Source organism: Chiloscyllium plagiosum, unplaced genomic scaffold (assembly GCF_037043375.1).
Source record: "Chiloscyllium plagiosum isolate Xiang-an unplaced genomic scaffold, Cpla_swu_hap1 HiC_scaffold_9, whole genome shotgun sequence".
In the NCBI taxonomy this organism is placed as follows: Eukaryota; Metazoa; Chordata; class Chondrichthyes; order Orectolobiformes; family Hemiscylliidae; genus Chiloscyllium; species Chiloscyllium plagiosum.
The window spans coordinates 91,938,280-91,962,905 of NW_028270147.1; the positions used below are offsets into that span (position 1 = coordinate 91,938,280).

General features: G+C 38.0%; 1 protein-coding gene across 5 annotated transcripts in view; it reads left to right on the forward strand.

Moving 5' to 3' along the window:
- The window catches only part of ralgps2 (Ral GEF with PH domain and SH3 binding motif 2), a 470,074-nt gene that overhangs the window by 406,716 nt on the left and 38,732 nt on the right, over positions 1-24,626 (forward strand). For 3 of the 5 annotated variants that reach the window (XR_015758208.1, XM_087990912.1, XM_087990911.1), the window contains exons 12-17: positions 1,373-1,440; positions 4,085-4,226; positions 7,302-7,453; positions 9,775-9,829; positions 16,297-16,374; positions 17,514-17,619. Coding sequence is in view for 2 of the 5 variants with exons in the window: in XM_087990912.1 (XP_087847038.1) it covers positions 1,373-1,440; positions 4,085-4,226; positions 7,302-7,453; positions 9,775-9,829; positions 16,297-16,374; positions 17,514-17,619 (601 nt within the window). In the remaining 3 variants the exon portion in view is untranslated. The remainder of the gene's footprint in view (positions 1-1,372; positions 1,441-4,084; positions 4,227-7,301; positions 7,454-9,774; positions 9,830-16,296; positions 16,375-17,513; positions 17,620-24,626) is intronic. The other 2 variants (XR_015758209.1, XR_015758210.1) reach the window with 1 other exon arrangement.

The following is a 24,626-nucleotide window of genomic DNA, read 5'->3' on the forward strand; positions in this document are numbered from 1 at the left end:
CTTCATTGCAAAGGTTTTTGAGTAAAGGGGTAAAATGTCTTGCTGTAGTTATATAGCAGACTTCAGTTATATAGAGACTTAGTTTTACTGCACCTGGAATGTTGGGCATATTTCTGCCATAGAGAGAGTCAGTGAAGATTCACCAGGCTTATCTTGTGATCACAGCTTTGTTAGGTGAGGAGAAATTAGTCGATTTGGCCTGTATTCACAGATGTTTAGAAGAATCAGAGGGAATTTTATTTAAACATATAAAATTCTGACAAAGCTGGATAGACTGGTTGAAGGATTATGTTCCCTCTGTCTTGGGATCTAGAACAAGGGGTTGCAGTCTCAATACAGGTTAGACCATTTGTGTCTGAGATGATGAGAAATTTCTGATCTGTGACCCTGTGGAATTTTTTACCACAGAAGGCGGTGGAGGCCAAGTCATTGTATATATTTGAAAAACATTATTGATTTCTAGACATTAAAGGTACTAAGATATGAGATGCGAGTATGGCGTCGTGATAAAGGATATCTGATTCGTGATAAAGGATAGCCGATTCTTGTTGTCTGTGATTCTGAGAGACATTGCAGGAAAGTGGTATTGTGGAAGCTAATCAGCCATAATCTCAATGGGCTAAATAGCCTATTCCTACTTCTATGTATCCTCCCTTTTCGATGAAGAATATTTATAAAATATTTTTGTAAAAGCTTTCAAATGACAAGCCAAGGACACTTCCTCACATTGTAACCATTCTTTATTGGTGGATGCTTTGGAATTTTGACATCATCAGATTTTTTGAATGACTGACCCTTTGCATTTTTTTTGACTTGACCAAGTCTGAGTATATTATTCCAAAGTTTATGAGAAGTAAAATGCCAGTTGGCAATGTAAAAGTATTTCTGTTGAGAACTTGATTAAAGCCAGAAGAGCGATGAGCTGCAAGTCTTCCTTTCATCTCTGCTATAAAAGAAGTGGGCTTGGCAAGACTCGTGTTGGAATCTGTTCCCTACAGTAGTATGTTCAAATCTTGCTTTGCCTTTCTTGGTTATAATCACTTTCTTTGCTCTAAGCTAAATTTATTGCATTCTAAAGTTTTGTAGTGTAACAGAAATAGGTGTCTTTAAGTAATGTGAATCAGTTGACACGCTTGACAATAAAAAAATGTTCAAAATCAATAGATCGATTTTCATCTGTACATTTATGCTATTGTTCATTGTAATTGCAAAGATATAATACAAATACCACAAATCTGTTGAATTATGAGTTTGTCCACTGGCAACCAAGAGTACAGCATCAGATTCTAGTTGGTAAAAGGTAGAAGCTGCACCTGTGAAACCTTGCCTCCATTTTCTTTCTCAAATAACTTAGCCATCATTTTTCTTACAGACTGTCACTAAGAATTGAGCCTGGCACCAGCACACCACAGTCCACTGCCTCAAGGGAAGATCTCGCGGGTAAAAGAGCACCAAATAATTTATACCTGTATCTAGTGTGAAAAGGACTGTAAGAGTAGATAGTTAATATCAGTGTCCAAGGTTGCTTCATTGTACCTGCATAAGACCAAATGTCATCTGCTGCTTTATAAAATGTGTAAATACAGTATAATTATTACTGAAAACACCCCATGTGGTGTAAGGCCGCAGTTTGGATTTGCAATTATCTTAAGTTTTTCTAAGATAGTTTCATAAAATGTTAACATTTGTGATTCCCAACATTTTGAGTCAGTATCTAAACCTGGGAAGCAATCCTAAGTTACCAGCTCCTGAGAAACAGGAAGCTTCTTGGTGCCAGAATTTAACTTTGACTTCTCCCTTGGGTCATTAGTTATAGGCACATAGGTGCAGGCACAATGGACAAAATATCCACTTTCTGCATCATAACAGTACAGAGATTCTAGAATGTATTTTACATTTAAATACTTGAGAGGGAAATTTTGCAGGCCTAATATTGAGTGAGTTCTTCAATGTCTCTTAGTTATAAGAAAAAGATTTCCAAGGAAAGAATTTTTGATACTGTGAATCAACAAATTTTGCAATAATGGCCATTAATGGTAATTTGCTTAAAGTAGGTATTTCTTCAAGCCATTTCTAAATTGCTTTAGCAATAGATGCTAACTTTTTTCTTGTTTGTTTTGTCATTCATTCGATTGTACTTATGACAGGGTGATCATGCCATGCATATTGACTAATCTTCATATCTTTTCTGTTGTGTTTCATTCTTGAATCATAATGTTGACTTCTTGTATTTGAAAAGCATTTGAGAGTTGTAGTAATTCAGTCAGGGAGCTGCACAGATTACAAGGATCTATTCATTCACTTGGGTTTGAGCCATGATCAGTCCTAGAGGTCTGTCCACTGAAAGTCAAGGGGCTATCAAGGGCTAGTTGTGTGGTAGTGAAGGTGGGAACTCACTTGCAAGAATTCTAAGGTGATCGCTGGATTTTTTTTTGACATTAAAGAACAACATATGGATTGGGTAGGAAAGTGAAGTTCAGATAGAAGAAAAACCATGAGAACAGGAGATTGAGCTTGAAAGGTTGTCTGGTGGGCTGCTTTTTTTCTATTTATATGCTGCTATTTCCTGTGGCAAGTTTAGTTAACATCGATCTGGAAATTAAGTAATTCATCCCATTCAGTGTATTTCAGTGGTGATGTGAATGGCATGAGTCTCGCCCTTTGCTTTGGCATCAGATTCTGGTGAATTGATGTTTATTGAACCTAAATATTTTACTTAGGTTAAATCAAGTGGGATTGTAATGTAGTTAATTGGTGGTTTTGTAATAACATAGTAAAAGGGAAGCCATTAAAAAAAAACCTGGCACAAATAATTGCATAAAATATTTTAGTAAATTACTAAATTGAATCAAGAACCATCAGGAACTAGTTTCCATACCAGAGATGTAGCACTGTCCTCACCAAGGGGTAAATAGATTCCCTAGCACTATTTGAAAGGTAATCGTATGGATTACTTCTGTTTCTCATAACGAAATAAATATCATGATTGAATATCCAAAATATGTTCCTTGTTGCTGTAGACTCCTATTTTAATGATGGCCATATCGATATGGCTGTCTATATGATTGATATTCTGCATTCTTAGGTGTTTTGACTTCTGAATTGTTATACTACTGAAAATGACAAGTAATATTTCCATATCAAATGCTCTCAAAGCAGATTTGTCTTTCATCTCGTGGTTTTAATCACTGAATGACACACCCAAAGTTGACACAAAGTTAACAGTTTCCTCTTCCACACCAGTACCTCAGTAATGCAGAAATTACAGCATGGAGAAAATCATTTGCCCACTATGCTTGTGCTAGTTTCTAAAACAAGCATGGTTGGTTTTAATCCTATTTTCAGTCTTTACCCATATCTTATTTGTACTTCCACTTTAAAATGTCTTGTAGTGTCTGCCTTAATTGCCACTTATAGTAAAACACTCTGATATTTACATGCACTTAAGTTTGCCCTTCATTCCTCTGTATCTGAATCTATTCCCTCTTGCTACTATTCATATGAGTCTTTCTTAATCTTGGTTTTCCCCCTTTAACCTTAGAAAAAGTACTTTTTCTTATATGTGTTCCTATAAATTTTCATTTTTGTGAATCTTCACCATACTCCTTACATTGCCTTAACATTCCTCCCATAATTGAGTGCGCAGAATTAGACATAGTACAGTGTGCCAGCCAATGTTGTAAAATAGTTTTACAGTCATTAACTTTTTTTAATTCCAGATTTATTAATTTAATTCAAATTTCATCAGTGCCATAGTGGGAATTAAACCCCTGTACCCACAGCATTAGCATGCCATTTATTGTACTAATCCAATGACATGACCACTAAGCCATAATCTTCCCTTCGAGTTTAATATTATTTCTTGCATCCATTGTGAAAACTTGCACCAAGCCATGTTTATCCTGGTTCTAAAATGTTAAATTATATCTTTGTTTTATTTACACCATTATTTGTAGATCACTTCATTTTTGGTATCAATTCCTTCTTGAACAATTATATCTGTTAATGTCTTTCAGCTCTAATTATTAAAAATGAAGGTCACATAATGCCATTGCATGATTTGTATGTGTTTTTAAAACCTCAGGATCTGATGCAGCACCATCCCCACAGAGTAGCCGACGATACATGGCAGCAGAGGCAGCCCTAACAAATGTACCACCGACTCCACCTTCTTCCAGGCATCTACTAACTCATGGACATAGGAAGTCCCACAGTTTAGGATACAAGTCAGTAATCTATTTCTCTGTTATTACTTCATTGTCACATGTTAAATTAAAAGACATCAGTTCTGCAGAACATATAACATTCTGGTAACTATGTATAATTTGCTGGGAGAAGACATATCTTTGTCTAGGTTATTTCTTGTTACTTATTTCACTTGGCTTCTGGTTTTATTTTCCAAGATCTGAGATATCTTTGTTTTTGTAAGGCACAGTTTTTAAAAACACAGTTTTCAAAATCAAACCATATTTAGTCCTTTAGAATTAGATGTTAATTGTTCGGCTTCCTTGTCTTGAGAGAAATTGTGCATTGGGTTTACGGCAATGCCCTGAAGCTTTTTTTTTATTAGTTTGCTGAATGTTCCAGAATGCCAATGAGAACATATGCAAGACTGATTACTGAGTCAGATCAAGTTTACCTAGCATCTTTGATATTAAATTTGTGTCACTGGCTCACAGTCAGCCAGTCAACTTTGCATTAGCTTGGCAATCTGCTTTACGAGCATGCACATCAGGAACCAGTAACATGAAACTTTGTTAGATAGTTAGGAAAGCAAATGCAATATTGTCATTCATCTCGAGAGGGCTAGAATATAAAAGCAAGGAAGTACTTTTGAGGCTTTATAAGGCTCTGGTCAGACCACATTTAGAGCAATGTGAGCAATTTTGAGCCCCATATTTCAGGAAGGATATATCGACTTTGGAGCTGGTCGAGAACAGAGTCGAGAGTGTGGTACTGGAAAAGCACAGCCGGTCAGGCAGCATCCCGGAGAATCAACATTTCAGGCATAAGCCCTTCATCAGGAATGAGGCTTCTTGGTCGAGGCTGAGAGATAAATGGGAGGGGATGGGGTTTGGGGAAAGGTAGCTCATAGGTGAATGAAGGTGAGGGAGAAGGTGACAGGTCGGGGGGAGTGATGGACCGGTTTGGAGTTTGGTGCCGAGTTGGAGGCTTGGGACTGGGATAATGTGGGAGGAGGGGAAATGAGGAAGCTGTTGAAATCCACATTTATCCTGTGTGGTTGCAGGGTCCCAAGGCAGAATATGAGGTGTTCCTCCTCCAGGTGTCGGGTGGTAATGCTTTGACAGTGGAAGAGGCCCAGGTCTGCATGTCCTTGACTGAGTGGGAGTGGGTGTTGAAGAGTTCAGCCACGGGGAGGAGGGGTTGGTGGGTGCGGGTGTCCCAGAGATGTTCTCTGAAATGATCCGCAAGAAGGCGTCCTGTCTCCCCGAATGTAGAGGAGACCATACTGGGTGCAACAGATGCTGTAGATGACATTGGTAGAGGTACAGATAAATTTCTGACTGCTGTGGAAGGACCTAAAAACCTGAACTCCGAAGAATAGGCGTCCCTCTAACCAAGCTATTCCAGTACTACTACAACACTGACATGAATCAACTGTGTGGAAAACTGCCCAGGTATGTCCTGTGCTCAAAAATCTAACCAGGTCAGTTGCCACCTCATCAGTCATCAGCAGTATGTTGTCAAAGGGCTATCAAGAGGCACTTCAGTATTAATATTCTGCTCTTTGAAGCTAGGTTTGAATTCCACAAAGGTAATTTGGCTGCTGACCTCGGTGTCTTGATCCAAACATGAACTAAATAGGTGAACTTCAGAGGTGTGATAAGCATGGCTCTAATCATCAAGGCAACATTTGATCAAGGGTGCCACAAGGAGTCTTAGTAAATTGAAGTCAGTCGGAATTGGGATATACCCAGCACTTGTTGGAGTTATGTTTGGCACGAAAGGAAGATAATTCTAGATTTTGGAGGCCAATCAGCTCAACCCCAGGACATCACTACAGGAGTTCTTCAGGACCTTGTCCTAAGTCTTACCATGTTTGCCCATTTCATCAATGATATTGCTTCCATTGTAAGCTCACAAATAGAGATATTCAGTGCCATTCGCAATTCCTCACATACCGAGTCCCCATACAAAAAAAGCAAATTGCTGTTGAAACTCAGTAGGCCTGGCAGCATCTGTGGAGAGAAAACAGAGTTAACTTTTCAAATCCAATGAATCCTCTTCAGAACTGCAGACTTGCTGAGTTTTTCCAGAAAGTTCTACTTTCGTTTCACTTTCAATAAAGCTTATATTAGCTTTGCCTGAGCATCCTAAACAGATTAAAATCAGCCCTGTCACATTATCTACTTAAAGTTCTTGTCCAGGTTAATACTATACTCATTGGACCACAGTTTCTTTATCCATTCCTCTATCTCTCTATCAAAGCAAAGACATTTTGCCTATTTCTGTTTCATTCTCATCATTACTGCCCTTGAAGCACTCACACACATCACCTGCAGTTTCAGTTTCTCCATTGTTCCTTGATCAGCTTCATGAATTTCACGATTCACAAACTCCAACTCACTGATTATGCAGCTGCAAGGATCCCTTCCAAAATTTGTGCTTAAAGGAATAAATTGTGTGGAGAGATTTTCCAATGTGAAGAATTATTTTCGGTAAAATAACAACTTTCATTTTGTACTAATTATTCTAGTATTCAACAGGTTCAGATTACAATGAATTTTTCACTATCATTTGTTCCAAGTAAACATCGATTTTTTTTTTTGATTTATTCATCTAACTGCCAAAAGTGCTGCCTAATCTCTCCATGGAAATTGGTCTGATTTTTCCTCCTAATATCTTGAAGATTAAATATCCCTCAGGAGAAAAGGAATTTTATCTCTAGAATATGATATTTTGTGCTATACAGTACTTCCTCGTGCATTTCATTGTTTTTGCAAAGACACAGGATTAGAGCCATGAATTTAGTTCATATATTTCCAATCAAAGCAGAAATAAATGGCCACATAAAAGTGCTGTAAACTCTTTACAAAGGAAATTCCACGATTATGAAGTTATCCTAACCTGAAAAATGGGAAGTTTACTGTGCCGCTTTTAAGCATAAATGTTACTTTCAGAACCTTTGGTAGAATTTTTTGCAATGGGTAAAAATCACCTCCTGCCTACAGTTTTCAGAGAATTTTGATGACTAGGGTTACAGCATAAAATATTACGCATGTGCTCTTAAACTGCATTGCCCAAATGAGAAAGGTGTAATTAAATGTCTTTCTCCACAGCTTTATACACAAGATGAATACGGTAGAGTTTAAGAGTGCTACATTTCCCAATGGAAGACCTCGGCACTTGCTAGATGATAGTGTAATGGAAAACTACACCCCTTCAAGAGTTCAAGCAGAAAGTTCCACCATTTCCAGTGGAATATCAATAGGTGTGTGGATAACTCTGATCTTTCGCATCAAAAGAGCTTGGGGGGTAAACTACTTTGAAATTTAGAATCAACATGGTATTAGTGTTGGATGTTTACACATGATTAATAAAAAGTTTTAAGTTTAACAATTAATTAAAGTAAACCAATAAATAATGATTGGTATTGCATCAAACAAGGGAGAAAAGTTGATCAGGATGCAGACAGCAGATGCCATAAATGCGAGGATTACAGGATAATGTTATTACATTTATATTGGTTGACAGAATTTAAAAAGAGCCTGCACATGAGTTTTGTTATCTTAGAGTATGCACATTCACTTTATACACTCTCAACAAAAACGGTTATTTCTGTATAAAGTAACTCAGAAGTAAAGTGCAAAACGTTGGATCAATGTCAGTTTAGAAATTATATTCAAGAATCAAGGATAAGCTTCTCATGATCTTATAAAAAAATTTTTCTAATTGGTTAAGGCTGAAATCTGCTCATAACTGAGTGAGAAATGAACTGAGACCAGAGAAGACTTGAGCTAAATACTTTCTCAGAATTGGAGGATGTTTATTCTTGGGGAAGTACAGGTCGTTCTGCTATACGGCGCGTTTTGTTAGTGTAAATTCACTATAACGCGATTGATGAATTGGTGACATTGTCTCTAAAGTATGAACATTTAAAATGTATATTGGTTATACCATGATTCCGGTCCCATTAGCTTAAACGGTGCTGTTATTATACAATTTTTTTATAACACAGGGTTACGTACCACATTATAGCAGAACCAACTTGAGATTAAACTTAATTTGTTTTCAGTGCATAATGCAGACCAGATGGCACAGGATATGACAGAAACTTGAAATTTGAAAATGCTAAGTTTCCTTTGGGAAATAGTGGGGGTGCAAGTATATTTATATTACAATGGGGTAATGATCTGGAGCTGGATTTTTGATCAGAGGGGTTTGCTATCTATGCTCCATGGACAGGGGCTGGGTTAGAATTCTTAGAACACTAGTTTTTTTTTCACTGATGTGAGTTGTGTGGCAACTCGGATTTCATCTCACTCGAAGATTGGCTGTGACCGAAGTGATGTGTTGTTATGCATGCTTCTGCTCAAAGGGAAAATATGATGGTGTGTAGCAGCTAATTTTGGGAGGGGATTTGTGAACTTTATAGACTATGGAGGAAAGAGATGATTTCCGCTTGGGCATGTACCATGAGGGGAGTGCTCGAATTTTGGCCATTGGGGAAACATGTTAAGTTTTCTGTTCAATTCTTTTTAGCTGATCAAAGTTTTCCAGTTTCTCTCAACTTGATTTATGGTACAAGATAATGTTTAGGTTAGATTCTTTCAGAAAAATTATCAATTCAGTGTATTTTTAAAAAATTTTTCATCAGTAGATTCTTTAGTTATCTGTTTACAGTTGAACTATTATTTTTGCACTTTATTGCCTCACTGATATTGTCAGACTTGCTACATAAGAGCTTCATTCTGGAAAAATATGCTCCCTTCCATACTTGTTGTGCAAAGATACTATCTTTCTTGTGAAGGAAGCAATATGGTATTTATAGAATCATAGAATCATTTTAAACAGGTTTATCTTCAGTTAGATGATAAACAATTACAATTCATCATATATTTACAGTTCTATCAATAGGCATTGAACCTTTGAAATCTTGAGACCAATCACCGTTTTTAATAGATATACTCACAACTAGTAGAGATTGTTTGAAACCTCCAATACTAATTTAGTTTTGCTTGGGTTTTAGTTTTCTGTGTCTGCATGGGTTTTTTCCAGGTGCTCTGGTTTCCTCCCACAATCCAAAGATGTGCTGGTTAGGTGAATTGGCCATGCTAAATTACCCATAATGTTCAGGGATGTGTGGGTTAGGTTCATTAGTCGGGGTAAATGTAGTGTAATGGGTGGAGGGGAATGGGTCTGGGTGGGTTCCTGTTCGAAGGGTCAGTGTGGACTTGGTGAGCCAAAATGGCCTGTTTCCACACTGTAGCGATTCTAAGTTCAAATTCTAAGTCTTTACAACTAATAGAGAGTTGAGATATTAATTCTATGTTGTTTTGAAGCCCAGGTCTCAAAGGTAAAGATGCAGTGTACTAAAATTCACTGCCTGTCCACCAATCTAAAAATTAAGAGATAACATTGTGAGTTTGTCCTAATTTCTTTCTTTGTATAATTCTGACTTGCCTGGTGAATGAACCTGGAGAGTTTTTTTTTAAAAAGCAATATTACTTGATTTTGGCCAGTGGGGAAACATGTTAACATTTTTGGAAGGACTATTTGTAATGATATAGTTCTTGATGTTTACTGTTCTAGGTAGCAGTGAGGGTTCAGAACTCAGTGAAGACGTGTCTTGGCCAGCATTTGAAAGGTAAGGCCCTTTGAAGAGACAGATAGAGATGCAGAATGCCTTCTGTTCTGTAGAAAAAAAGCAGTTTGACCTGATTGCAGCTTGCCTTGTGGCTCTAAAGACTCATCATTTTTAGGTGTTTAGTTCAACAGATACTAGGTGGATCAATATCTCTGCTGTAAACCACCTGATGGCAACCACCTGATGAAGGAGCAGTGCTGCAAAAGCTAGTGCTTCCAATTAAACCTGTTGGACTATAACCTGGTGTTGTGTGATTTTTAACTTACTACTGGAAAAAATAGATTATGATCTGAATCACGTCAGATTTGCTGATGGTTTTAAAACTGATTAAAAATGCCATCTTTTTTTCAACCTTAGGCTTTTTGAAAAATTTGGGTTTCTTTAACTAGGCATGCGTGTTGCAAAAATTCTTGAGAAAAATGTTCATATTACCTTTCTAATTCATGGGTCACTACAACTATCAAGCCTGGTCTATGTTTACAGCAGAATTTTACAATTGAATGGCAATAATTTGGAAATATGCTGATGCTAGAAAGTAAATATTCAGTGATATGAACATTTAAATGTGTAGGTAATGTCTTCTCTTGCTTTAAATATAAAGCCGTGTCTAGCATTAATAACTATCTCCATTTTAGGAGATTTGGCAAGTTTGAAACATCAGTTTCGGTCAGCTTAAGCATGTTTCTGTAATAACATATATCTTTTATTTAACCTGAAAAGTGTCCAGTTGTGGGATAGAGACAATACTTTTCTGTCCAAATTATATTCCTATTTTAATAAGTAAAACTTTAATTCCCAAACATTGTATGTTTGTAAGATGTTGATTTCTTTACCTGTGTTAAGACTCTAAAGTCAAATTTTATGCTGCAGTCTGCCAGTCTGGTAACTTAATTGAACTGCGTGATGTGCAATTTAAAATGATCCTGTAGGAAATGGTGGAAACTATAGCTTTAGAATGACCCAAGAACTGATCTTGATTCTCAGATCTTGAGTAAATCATTTTGAGAGCTGGGTGATAGTTTTTGTTTCAGCATAAAGTCAATTCTGATCACACTATTGCCTTACTCTAATTCAGCCCTCTTCAAGATCCTCAATTTTAATTGCTCCATCATTCAGTTGCCAAGGCCTGAAGCTTGGAAGTACCTCCCAACATCTTTCTACATCTCAACTGCATATTGCTCATTTTAAATGCTCCATCAGACTATCCTTGCAGCCAAGTTTTTGGATCACCTGACCTGACACCTTTAGTTTGAAAGAAGAGTCATATCGAACTTGAATTGGTAACTCTGTTTCTCTGTCCACAAATTCTTCCAGACCTGCTAAGTTCCTCCAGCACTTTCATTTTTATCTCTTTATGTAAATTGGTGTCATGCTTTATCATGCTTCTCTGAAGCACCTCATGACATTATATTACACTAAAGATGTAAATAGGAATTCTTTATAGTGTTTTCAAATAAAACTACAGTTTCCCGTAACTGACTTTTAATTAATACAGAAGTAACTTTCCTAATATGAATTAGTTCCATTGAAATCATGTTGCATTTTGATAAGACAAAACAGGGCAGGACTTATACAGTTAATGGTAGCATCCCAGGGAGTATTGTTGAACAGAGTGGCCTAAGGGTGCAAATACATAGCTCCTTGAATGTGGTGTCAAAGACAGACAGGGTGATAAAGAAGGCATTTGGCACACTTGCCTTTATCGGTCAGGAGTTGGGATGTCATGTTACGGCCGTGCAAGACAATGGTAACCCACATTTGAAGTACTGCATACAATTCTGGTCACTCTGCTATAGGAAGGATATTATTAAACTGAAAAGGATGCAAAAAAGATTTACAAGAATGTTACTGAACCTGGATTGGCTGGGACTTTTTTTCCCTGGCGCTCAAGAGCTTGAGGAGTAACCTTATAGAGGTTTATAAAATCATGAAGGGCATAGATACGATGAATAGTCAAGATCTTTTTCCCAGGGTAGGGGAGCCCAGAACTAGAGGGCAGAGGTGTAAGGCGAACGGGGAAAGATTTAAAAGGAACCTGAGATGCAACTTTTTCACACAGAGAAATCCAGGAATCTATAACTAAAATGCATGTAACAATGGAAACAACACGTGATAGAGCAAATAGTATATTCCAATAGTGCACAAGACAAGATTGAAGCAATATTCAGCCAGAAATTCTGTGTGGCTAATCCATCAGGTCTCTTGAAGTCCCTAGATGCCAAATTTCAGCCATCAAGAAATAGCTGAAGATACTAGATATAACAAAGGAAGTAGCACTGAAGATGTGCTGTAGGCTAGCTGACTCCCAGCAAATTGTAACAGTGAAGTTACATCAGTGGCTGGCATCTAGTTAGCAATGTGGAAAATTAGCCTGGTGTCAATAGCTCTTACTCACCAATAACTCACTTACCAGTGTCCTGCTTTGAGTTCTGCCAAGGGTCTCCAGACCTCCTTAAGTCTTGGTCCAAACATGAATTGAACTCCAGAAATTAGATGAAAGTCTTTGAAATCATTGAGGCATTTGACTAAGTGTGGCATCAAGGAGCCTGAGCAAAACTGAAATCATTTGGAATTGGGGAGGAAGCTCTTGACTTGTTGGATGCATACCAATTGAAACAAATATGGTTGTGATTGTTGGAGTTCAATCATGTCAATGTCAGAATGCCATTGCAGAATTTCCTCAATAGGCCCAACCATCTTCAGTTATCTTCATTAGTGACCTCCCCTCAATGGCGTCAAAAGTAAAGATGTTTAGTAATGATATTACTGCATTTGCTACCATTTGCAAATCCTTAGATACTGAAATAATTTGTTCCTGTGTGCAGCAATACTTGGACTGAGATGTAGTAATAACATTTGGCACACTAACGCCAAGCAATGACCATTGCCAATAAGAGAGAATCACACCATCCCCCTTTGATATCCATCAACGATATTCTGCAAGGTTATGATGGTTAGAAACTTAACTAGACTAGTCAAACATGTATTGAAGTGACATGAGCAGGTCAGTGGTTCGGAATTCTATAGTAAGTAACTCATTCTGACTCCCCAAATTCTGTTCACCATCTACAAGACACAAGACAGGAGTCTGATGAAATTCTGCCCACTTGTCTGAATGAGCATAGCTTCAATGGACAAAGCTATCTATCAATCACTTTAAACATTCATTCCTTCCCAACATCTCACAGTAGCTCAAATTTCTACTATCTACAAGATGCACTGTTACCCCTTTCCAAAGCTCCTTTAACATCACGTTCCAATCCCATGACCTCTAGAAGGACAAAGGCAGCAAACGAATAGGACAACCACCACGCACCATTTAGACTTTGATCAATAATACAGCTTTACAAATAAAATCAGAAATTGCAAGAGAAGCTCAATGGGACAAGTAGCCACTGTGGAGAGAAAATAGAATTAGCACATTTTGAGTCCAGTGACCCTACTTCTGAAATGATAGCAGCTAGGAAACTGTGATATTTATGCTGATGATGGGAGTCGGGGGGGGGGGGGGGTGAAAGAGTGAGCAGGTAGATGGAGATAGAGCAAGAGAGAGAGGGGAATAAAAATGAATTGTAGTGAGCCAGAGAAGAAGGAAACTTCATAAGTGATAATGGGCTATGAGTAGTTGAAAATGTCATGCTATGTCATGACGAGATCTGGAGTGGGGTAGTGGATAATAGACTTGGAAGGAGATTTTCATTGCTCTTAAATTGTTAAACTTGATGTTAGTCCTAAAGCTTGTGAGGTCCCCAAGCAGAAGATGAGGTATTGTTCTTAATGCTCGCATTGAGTTTCACTGGAGTATTGCAGCAGACCTGAGTTGGCATGGGAACGAAGTAGCATGGAATTGGAAGTTCACAGTGATTTTAAGGGTTAGAACGTAGGTTTCCACAAAGTGGTCACCCAGGCTGCATTTCATCTCCCCACTGTAGAGGAGATTGCATTATGAGCAGTGAATATTGTAGACTGGATTGAGTGTAATGCAGGTAAATCGCTGCTTCTTCTAGAGAATGTGTGTCTGAGGCCTTGGATAGTGAAGGGGGAGGAGGTAAACTGACAAATGTTGTCCTTTCTGCGATTCTTCACTGTTACTGAATCAAAATCCTGGAACATGTTCCTTAACAGCACCAAGGGAGTTCCTATACCACATGGATTGCACTGGAATAAGAAATCAATTCACCACCACCTTAGCAAGGGCAGTTGAGGGTAGACAACGAATGCTGGTTTTCCCATTGATACTCTTGAACAATAGAAAAATTGTTTTTAACTTTGACAGTTTTTTTCTGTTTATTACTCTTCTACAAAGAGAAGCAAAGAGAATCCCTACAGTGTGTAAACAGGCCATTTGGCCCAACAAGTCCATACCGACCCTCCAAAGAGTAACCTACACAGACCCATTCCATATTACTCTACATTTCCTCTAACTAATGTACCTAATCCACACATCCTTTAGCATTGCCAGTTTACCTGATCTGTACATCTTTGGACTGTGGGAGGAAACCGGAGCACCCGGAGGAACCCCAAGCAGACACAAGGAGAACGTGCAAACTCCACACAGTCAGTTGCCTGAGGCTGGAATCAAACCCAGGCCCTTGGCATTGTAGGGCAGCAGTACTAATCACTGAGTCACTGTGCTACACTTGTCACAAAGTTGTGTAGAGTTCTTGTGAAGTGGAAGGCAGGAAGCCAAAATACGTTTGTGAAAAAATTGGGGGGGGGGGGGGAAGGGGGGAAGAAGAGTGTGTGATCCCTTTAAGAGGTGATGTACATTTAAAAGCTTGGAGTTATTTTTAAAACTGTCTGCAAGCAGCTGTAGATGCCCTGACAGTTATAAAATTGGAACATATGTATCAATTGGCTGTGTGATTGCCAACCTAGGTTTGTTTTGATGTTAAGACAACTAGCTTGAATATTAGGAGAAAGTGGAGATGCTGGAGATCAAAACCTGTGCTTCTCCAGTACCACACACTAGCTTAAATGTTTGCCAATTAATTTAAACCAGGCCCTAGATACAAAACTCAATTAAATTTAAATCTGTTTTTGACTATCTCAAACCAATTGATTGTAAAGAAATTAAAATGTCATCATGGGTGTAAAAAAGGGGGCAATTGAACAAAGAGGGGGGAGCAAATGGCTGTCTGAGAAAAACGTGTCGCTCTCGCAGAAATCTCCACGCTGTCTAAAAAAGCACCATCTATTCATAAAGGTACACGACACTCTTAGATAATATTCCTGATACCAGAATTGACAGAGAGGCTTTCAGAAGAGAAGAATTCCCAGACAAAACAAGTCTGAAAGAATCAGTGAAAGAAAGGCACTTACGACTGGAGAGATGGCGGAATATTTCAGAAGCCATCCTGTGTGGACTTTGAGATTATAATTTTTAATTTAGTTTTCTTAATACTTGGGTTTTATTGGGACAGCATAGCAGTAGAATTTGGCTGAGTGAGGGAATAGTTAATCATTGGGGGGAATTGTTCAGTTTGTTAGTAATTCTGTTAGTTTGTTGAATGTTAGAATGAAATAAATAAACTGTTACTTATAAATTGGAGATCAGGGATTCCTTCTATTTACCATTCTTTTGATAGATTACAGGCCATGTGCTCCTTTTGGATGTTTAGGTCATTAGCTCTTGGCGGGGGAGGGTCAACCTCCGCTCCATAACACACTTCATTAGAAATTCAGGTGACACTTTTAAATTTACTTTGAAAAAGGAGTTTTGTAGCATCAGAGTGTGTTTTAGCACATGTGCCAGAACCGTATTTGATCATTGGTACTGAAGGTAAATAGATAATGCTAAGGCTGTCCATTGGACCATCCATCCTCTTTAACTTGATATTTATTAATAAATTGAGGCAATGGTACCTGTTGTAAGTTAGTTGTAAAATAAAAGTTTCTCTCTGATTACCCCACAAAACAATGTATGTTATTCTATTTTCTCAATACTAACTAGATTATTTTCCATAATATTTTGCTAATGCCCTTTCATTTAACACTTTTTTAGAATGGTTTTAAGAGAGGCTTCAATGGCTGTGTGTCACCACATTAATGGGCAGTCTATGGTGATGTTAATTCCTGGAAGATTGCATGTGTATGCTGTGTACCACAATCTAGAAGAATATTAATTCAGTATGCAAAAGATATCTAATCACAATTAGCAAAAAAATGCTTAATTAATATTGCATCCTTATCTTGAGGAGAAAACTGGAGCCCACTGAGACACTGAGTTGATTCAGAATGCTAGTTACTGAAACTTGGAAGCTCAGAACCTCTGCCCTTCACCTCTACCCCAAGTATTAGAGACAGAACTGGAGAAGAGCCTCACCACAAGAATCTGTAAATTACTTCAAATGTTTAATTTGCTTGACTTTGGAGTGGCTCCATGCAACTTAAAAGTCAAAATTATGACAACCAAGAGAATATTTTGAACATTGCTTTACTTTCAAAGTGATAATAAATTTCTGCAGGAACCGGTTCTATTATTCTCTCTGCCCAGTGGCACGGGCTGGAAGGAATGGCTGTCGAAGCCACATGAAGGCCCACAGGTAATGATCTCTTTTCTAAAGGGGGCAGATGGCATACTTCTGTCCAAGGTGTATAATCTGGTGAAGGGAACACTAACACACATGATTAAATCTGTTTTCTCTCTCTCAAATCAGTTTACTAATGTAGTGATATTTTTCAAAATTTGCAGTACCTTTCATTTTAGCCGTTTAAATTATGCCTACATCTGTCTATAAGTGTTTTAGTATATGATGTGTCACATCTAATTATTTCTTGTGCTGAAGAGAATGGAATGTTACTGCAACCGTTGACTCAGCAGTTTAATAATAGAGATATTTAATACCAGAAACCTATTATTGTACATTGTTTGACAATAAATTTCCACCTCCAAATTTTGCTTCAGGATTTTATTCACAAAGATTGTTGTTCCAGACAGATAACCTTCTTGTTAACCCAATTCCATACACAATCATTTTGTAGCAAAGATCACTTGAGAAGGAACAAGCTGATTCAATGGAGGTTGATATTTAGTTTCTCAATTCCCTCAGCTAATGATGATAGAAGTGCTGCATGAAGTCACTGTATACCAAGATCCATTGGTCATAGTTAACCTTATAAAGTGAAATGTTGGAACAGGAAAAAGTGAAGGCAAATGTAAAAGTATGTGTGTATATATATATATATATATATATCTCATATATATATATATATATATAATATATAATAATGATTACAGGTGTTTACTGCGTGGGAGGTTTAATAGCTTCCCAAATTGTGACAACTTAAATCATAGTCAGCCCTATTGTCTTTCAGAGAAAAATGTTTTATGCTGCAGTACTGTCCAAAGTCTTGTTAAAGCATATAATGTAAAGTGAAAGTTTAAAACATGTTTCAAAATTAGTATGTAATCTTTAACAAACTATAATACTTCTAATTTCCTGAGACAGGTGATATAAAATGTCAATAGTTAAATTCAAATGAAACTACTTTTGTATGGCTTGTATTGTGAGCTTTCTCGAAAAGCAGCACAGTAAACTTGGACTTTGTTCTTATATACTTTAATTAAGACATGCAAACATGGTATGTTGTAGATTGAAACTTATGTAGAATATTCTTCTGATTCTCAGGTTTGCTGTATTGTGCTAGTATTTAATCGCCATGCTTTTGATTTTATTTTTAGTTCTGTGGAATCTGAGGAACTGGCAGTAAACCTCTTTCCAGGCACTGTTACAATTCAAGGAGTTTTGAGAAGAAAGACTCTACTGAAAGAAGGCAAAAAGCCTACGGTAAGGAATGATTTCAATAATGTTGTTTGTTGGCAGCAGAAGCGCTGATGCCTGATTTATACAACAAAGTGAGTGATATAATACAAGAGTTTCATCGTATCTGACTTCAGCCATTCAGTATTTCCTCCCTACATAATTTTGTTTTGTAGCCAAAGGTGTAAGTACATAATTGATTAGCTATTCCATTCTGGATTACATTTATTCCCAGGAAAAGCCATATCGAGTGCATGACAGAATAAATGTTTGATACAGATGAATTTGAGTGATAAAGAAAATCATTATTAGACTATCCAATTGGATGAGGTTGATTTATGATGTGGCTATTAGTGGTGTTCTGATTTAAATGTTGAATTTGTTCTTGTTCGGCCTTCATTTTATGTTCAATAAACGTAGCAGTGTACATATTTCATGTTGAATTGGTAGGTAACTTTTAACAAGCTATAATGCTTCTGAACATGAATTCTGAAGAGAAACATCCAACATCTATTACTGTTTTGAGATAAATAGACTGAAAGCCCTAAGAGTACTTGCATTTTGTTCAGTAGTGGAACAGTACAAATCAGCCAGAAACTTGAGAAGAATCTGAACCTGTAGCAACTGTTTTGTTCCAAAAGTGCTGGATTTTTTGACAAATGAATAATAGTGAAGAATGTTAGCGTATTATTATGTTATGGGCAAGACCAACCCCCTCAAAATATGTCAAGGAAATAGCTTACACCCTAAATTTTTCTTATTTTAAAGACAAGTGCCAGGTGTTACATTCCAGATGCAATTCGATTAGTCAAACTACCAATCTTCAAGCAAAGCGCACTTTATTCATACACTATAGATAAAAAAACAACAAAAGGAAGAATTAGAATAACTTAACTCTAATGGAAAACTTAACAGAATAATAGATTATATAACTATTAAACAGTAACTATTCCAGTATTGTAACATCCCATAAACATATCCTGGCAAAGGCAAATTCAGTAAAATAGATTGTCTCACGTACAATTCTCTAGTCTAGGAGGAAAGACATAAAGAAAAAACTCTGTTAGAGAGAGAAGCAGCAGGGAATGATGTACTGCAGCTTCAAGATCCACTGTTTAAAAATGCAACAGATCAGCAGAACAATTACCACAGCAGCAGCACTACCCATGGCAACAATTCTCCAGAGAAGTAATTTCACCTCAGAATCATGCAGACCCCAGATGAAAAGCCAAGAATAACTCGCGTATACACCATTAGAAGACCTGAATATTTTAAAAATTGTATCTGTGACAAACTTGGAATAAACTAGAAAGAATGAACTTCTTTTTGCCCACCTGTGGTAATCTTCTAAATGAACTTGTATGCTTGTTTTTGCTTAATGAAAGAGAGAAACAGTAGGCATCTTGGTGATAATGATGCAGATACTGTCACGTTCAGAATAAGAATGGTAGGGGATCAGATGTGGGATTTGAGATTTAATTCTGCTTTACAAGGTACGAAAATTTTTCATATAGTGGTTCAACCTCAATGAGAATTGAGAAGGGAGTATGGAGTCATTGGCAGGGACGTAGATACAAAGTATTTACGAACAACGGGAGAAAATTTAATTTATCCAAAACTTGAAAGGAACTTAGAGGAATGACAGAGGTGGGGAAGCTCTGTCTTTAACATATATATGGAAACTCACCCTCTTCCTACACAATCATTGAAGAGTATAGTGAATGTATATTACAGCATTGGTTTGGTTTTTCTGGATGGATGAGCTAACATAATCTGTATCATGACATTTGTAAAAAGAAGTGATTAAAGTATTCAGTATTGCATCAGACTTGTACTTATTCTGGAATATTTATTCTTAGACTTTTCTTTCAAAAGACTTTGAGGGAACTTCCAAATTTACAACTGAAAGTGGAAAAAATGCTTTATTGTTGACTTCTGTGGAGTTGTTCAGTCATAGGTGTTGAAGTTGTCATCAGTTTCCTGGTTGATTAGCAGCCGTTGCCAATGGAAATATGTTCTCAGTTTTTCCTGGAACATATGACTTTTAACTAAAAATGACTTAAAGTGAAATCAAAGTACATAGAAAAAAGCATTCCTTCATTTGCTGATAATGCCTATGATGCTTCTAATGTTTGTTATTACCTGAGTTTGGAGTTTTGTTTGTAATGTACAAAAACATTTGAATCTCTTATTGCAAGTACTTGTTTAGATGACCACTGCACTGAAGAACAGAAGAAAATAAAGCAAATTTTGTGTAAAAAGAAATCGAGTTTGAGATTCAGGATATGGGCTCACTAATGTATACTGAATAATATGTGAATATCTGCAAAGAAGTGTTCTTACAAAAGGAATCTGCATATGGGACATGCTGAATAACAGATTGATAAAGCAGGTTAAGTTAAATGGCAGTTCCAGTTATTCAATAATTGAATGCCTGCTGAGCAGATAATAGATAATTGCAAGAGGCAAAAAGCTGGGTAGACGATAGTTCACAAAAGAAATTGCAAACAGAGAAGCCCTGGCTTCTAATTTAGGAGCAGTGTCATTTAGTATTATTAATTCATACTTGATAAAGATTTGTTGAAATTCCTACCTAATGGAAAACATGTCACATTTGAAAAGCAAAATACTATAGATGTTGGAAATCTGAAATAAAACAGAGAATGCTAGAAAACCTCAGCAGATTAGGCAGCATCTGTAGAGAGGGAATAGCCTTGATGTTTCAGGTTCATGATCTTTCATCAGAACTGGTAAGTGTTAGAGATATAACAGGTGTTTTAGTACACAGGGATAGAAAGAGATCAGTTGGAGTGTGTTAGATAATGAACAAAAGGCCTGGGATAGGATGGAACAGTGGGGATGTTATATTGTAACATGGTCAGAGAGCTGAACCTCATCGAATATGAGTTCCCTGATTGGGGTTATTAATCTGGTCTAATCAAGAAGCCCTGGCTGACATATAAAGAGAGATATTAACATGCTGGTGCTTGTCTCTGTATGAGGCAGTACCATAGTCAAGGGTTGTTCATGTGTAATTAAAGGCTGAATTGGTGATAGGATATTAGCCTTTCTGGAGTTATTTCAGTAGTGATAACAGTGAAGCAAGATCCTGCAGCAGTTATCTGAGAGTTGGGTTAAGCATTTCTTGCATCATGCTGTTTTTTGGGAAGGTTGACTCATTCGACTTTGCCATCAAGGGCTGGTCCCAGTATATGGAAAAATGCGCTTTTTTTTCTGGGCAAAAAGCACTTTTAGTAGACAAAAAGCAAGTAATTTTTCTGACAGCTTTCGGAGCTGCAGCTTTTTCTATCATTGGACCCTAACTTTCTCTGAGGCACCAGATACTAAAACCTTTCAAGAATTGATTGACATACTTAAGGAATACTACGATGCCAAGCCACCTCTAATTCTGAGACGTTATCGCTTGACTCAGCAATTTGAGAACTGGGGAATTGTATCTGGATTTTTGACTAGGTTAAGACGACTGGCAGAAACATGTGAATTTAGTTTAACCCTTAGTGAGATGCTGAGACTGTCTTGTATGTGAGATGAATTATGTAACTGTGCAAAAATGAAGCTAACTGAAGTCCAGCTGAACTTCAAATAGGCACTACAACTTCTTTATCATTGGAAAATGCAGCAAGTGGAGTTGGAGGGCATTCTGCTGGACGTGGACACTTGCGGCAGTCTGAATGAGCTTGGAGAACACAACTTGAGTGTAGTCAATTGCAGAGACTCACTGAGGACATATCCTCATCAGAGGGACTTGAGGACAGCTCACAGCAAAACCCTAAAACAAAGCCATTCCTCAGCCAAATGGTTCAAATTTCCTTCAGGATTCTGGCCAGCAAGCTACTGTAGTTGCTGCAGATATGCAGATTCAAGAAAGCATAAGAGTTCTATTTGACCTAAACTGAGTAATAGCCCAGTGTCCAGGAGAGTTAATATCTGGATTGGAACATTAAATGGCTTAGCAGCGTCAAAATCAGAACCAATCAAGATAAACTTCAGTTCCATCAACAAGCAAACCCAATATACCGGCCACTACAACGAACAGCCATAACCGGCAACCTGAAGCAGCAGAAACGGAACCAAATAAATGTCAGAAGAGACAGTACAGCAGCACTTCACAGGAAGCTCCAAAGCACTGAAGATGTCACTTAAAATTTCTCTTTACTGTTAGGTTTACTTGCTTGACCAATATCTCAGGCTTACTTTGTAACTGAGGCTTGACATGAATCAAGAGTCTAGAGAAGGTAATAGCAGAATTATTACCAACTGCTGTGTACAAAAATAGAGGTAAAGATAGTGTTGTGGAATTGTTGAACTTATTACAAAATCTGAAAGGGAGACTGAAGAGTCTGATCGAAAGATGAGATGCTGTTCCTTGAGTTTACATTGAGCTGAATTCGAACAATGTTAGAGGCCATGGTCAGTAAAAAGACAATTAAAATGACAAGTGAATTTTTTTATGCCTCATGAGTGGGGGAATGGGGAAATGATGAGATGAGAAATCTGACTGGCCTCAGTGCAGGTCTAGATTTTCCAGACCTTATAAGACCTTATATAGTGCCCGTTGTTTTAGTTCAAAATCCCAACATGTTTGTTGTATAATGAATTATCCCATGTGCTGCCACCTGCACCTGCAGCTGTTCTTGTCTCAGACCGAAGTCTCAATCAAATTTGCCACAGAACTCCGAGGCTAAAATTCAGAATCCTAACTTGTCTCCCAAACTTTTAGAAAATATTTGCAGATAATTGACAATATTGATAATGGTGATTCAGCTGCAGAAGCTGAAACCATTTAATATTTCCTCTTGTTAACCACCATTCCCTTCTTCCATTCACCTCATCTTAGATATTGGATTTTTTTCCCTATTTTTAAAAGTTTCTATATCGTCCATTCACACACTCCGATATTTGAAACATTTTGTGATTTCTTGGCTTGTTTTCATGCACAAAACTTGGGATACTAATCACAGATCAAGTTTCCATTTCCCACCTGAGACTACCTCCTGCATAACAACAATTAATCAAGGTCTTATTATAGAGTCATAGAGATGTACAGCATGGAAACAGACCCTTCGGTCCAACCCGTCCATGCCGACCAGATATCCCAACCCAATCTAGTCCCACCTGGCAGCACCTGGCCCATATCCCTCCAAACCCTTCCTATTCATATACCCATCCAAATGCTCTTAAATGTTGCAATTGTGCCAGCCTCCATCACATCCTCTGGCAGCTCATTCCATACACGTACCACCCTCTGTGTGACAAAGTTGCCCCTTAGGACTCTTTTATATCTTTCCCCTCTCACCCTAAACCTATGCCCTCCAGTTCTGGATCCCCGACCCCATGGAAAAGACTTTGTCTATTTATCCTATCCATGCTGGTCATAATTTGGTAAACCTCTATAAGGTCACCCCTCAGCCTCCGACGCTCCAGGGAAAACGGCCACAGCCTGTTCAGCCTCTCCCTGTAGCTCAGATCCTCCAACTCTGGCAACATCCTTTAAATCTTTTCTGAACCCTTTCAAGTTTCACAACATCTTTCTGATAGGAAGGAGACCAGAATTGCACGCAATATTCCAACAGTAGCCTGACCAATGTCCTGTACAGGCGCAACATGACCTCCCAACTCCTATACTCAATACTCTGACCAATAAAGGAAAGCATACCAAACACCTCCTTCACTATCCTATCTACCTGCGACTCCACTTTCAAGGAATTATGAACCTGCACTCCAAGGTCTCTTTGTTCAGCAACACTCCCTAGGACCTTACCATTAAGTATATAAGTCCTGCTAAGATTTGCTTTCCCAAAATGCAGCATCTCACATTTATCTGAATTAAACTCCATCTGTCACTTCTCAGCCTATTGGCACATCTGGCCCAGATCCTGTTGTAATCTGAGGTAACCCTCTTCGCTGTCCACTCCACCTCCAATTTTGGTGCAATCTGCAACTTGCATCCAAATCATTTATGTAAATGACAAAATGTAGTGGGCCCAGCCCCGATCCTTGTGGCACTCCACTGGTCACAGGCCTCCAGTCTGAAAAACAACCCTCCACCACCACCCTCTGTCTTCCACCTTTGAGCCAGTTCTGTATCCAAATGGCTAGTTCTCCCTGTATTCCATGAGATCTAACCTTGCTAATCAGTCTCTCATGGGGAACCCTGTTGAATGCCTTACTGAAGTCCATGTAGATCACATCTACTGCTCTGCCCTCATCAATCTTCTTTGTTACTTCGAAAAACTCAATTAAGTTTGTGAGACATGATTTCCCACGCACAAAGCCATGTTGACTATCCCGAATCAGTCCTTGCCTTTCCAAATGCATGTACATCCTGTCCCTCAGGATTCCCTCCAACAACTTGCCCACCACTGAGATCAGGCTCACCAGTCTATAGTTGCCTGGCTTGTCTTTACCGCCCTTCTTAAACAGTGGTACCATGTTAGCCAACCTCCAGTCTTCCGGCACCTCACCTGTGACAATCGTTGATACAAATATCTCAGCAAGTGGCCAAGCAATCACTTCTCTAGCTTCGCACAGTGTTCTCGGGTACACCTGATCAGGTCCTGGGGATTTAACCACTTTTAACCGTTTCAAGGCATCCAGCACTTCCTCCTCTGTAATCTGGACATTTTGCAAGATGTCACCATCTATTTCCCTACAGTCTAAATCTTCCATTTTCTGTGGCTCCACACAAAGGCCGCCTTGCTGATCTTTGAAGGGCCCTATTCTCTCCCGAGTTACCCTTTTATCCTTAACATATTTGTAAAAACTCTTTGGATTCTCCTTAATTCTATTTGCCAAAGCTATCTCATGTCCCCGTTTTGCCCTCCTAATTTCTCTCTTAAGTATACTCCTACTTTCTTTGTACTTTTCTAAGGATTTAATCGATCTATCCTGTCTATACCTGACATGTGCTTCCTTTTTCTTAACCAAACCCTCAATTTTTTTAGTCATCCAGCATTCCCTATACCTATCAGCCATCCCTTTCTGACAGGAATATACTTTCTCTGGATTCTTGT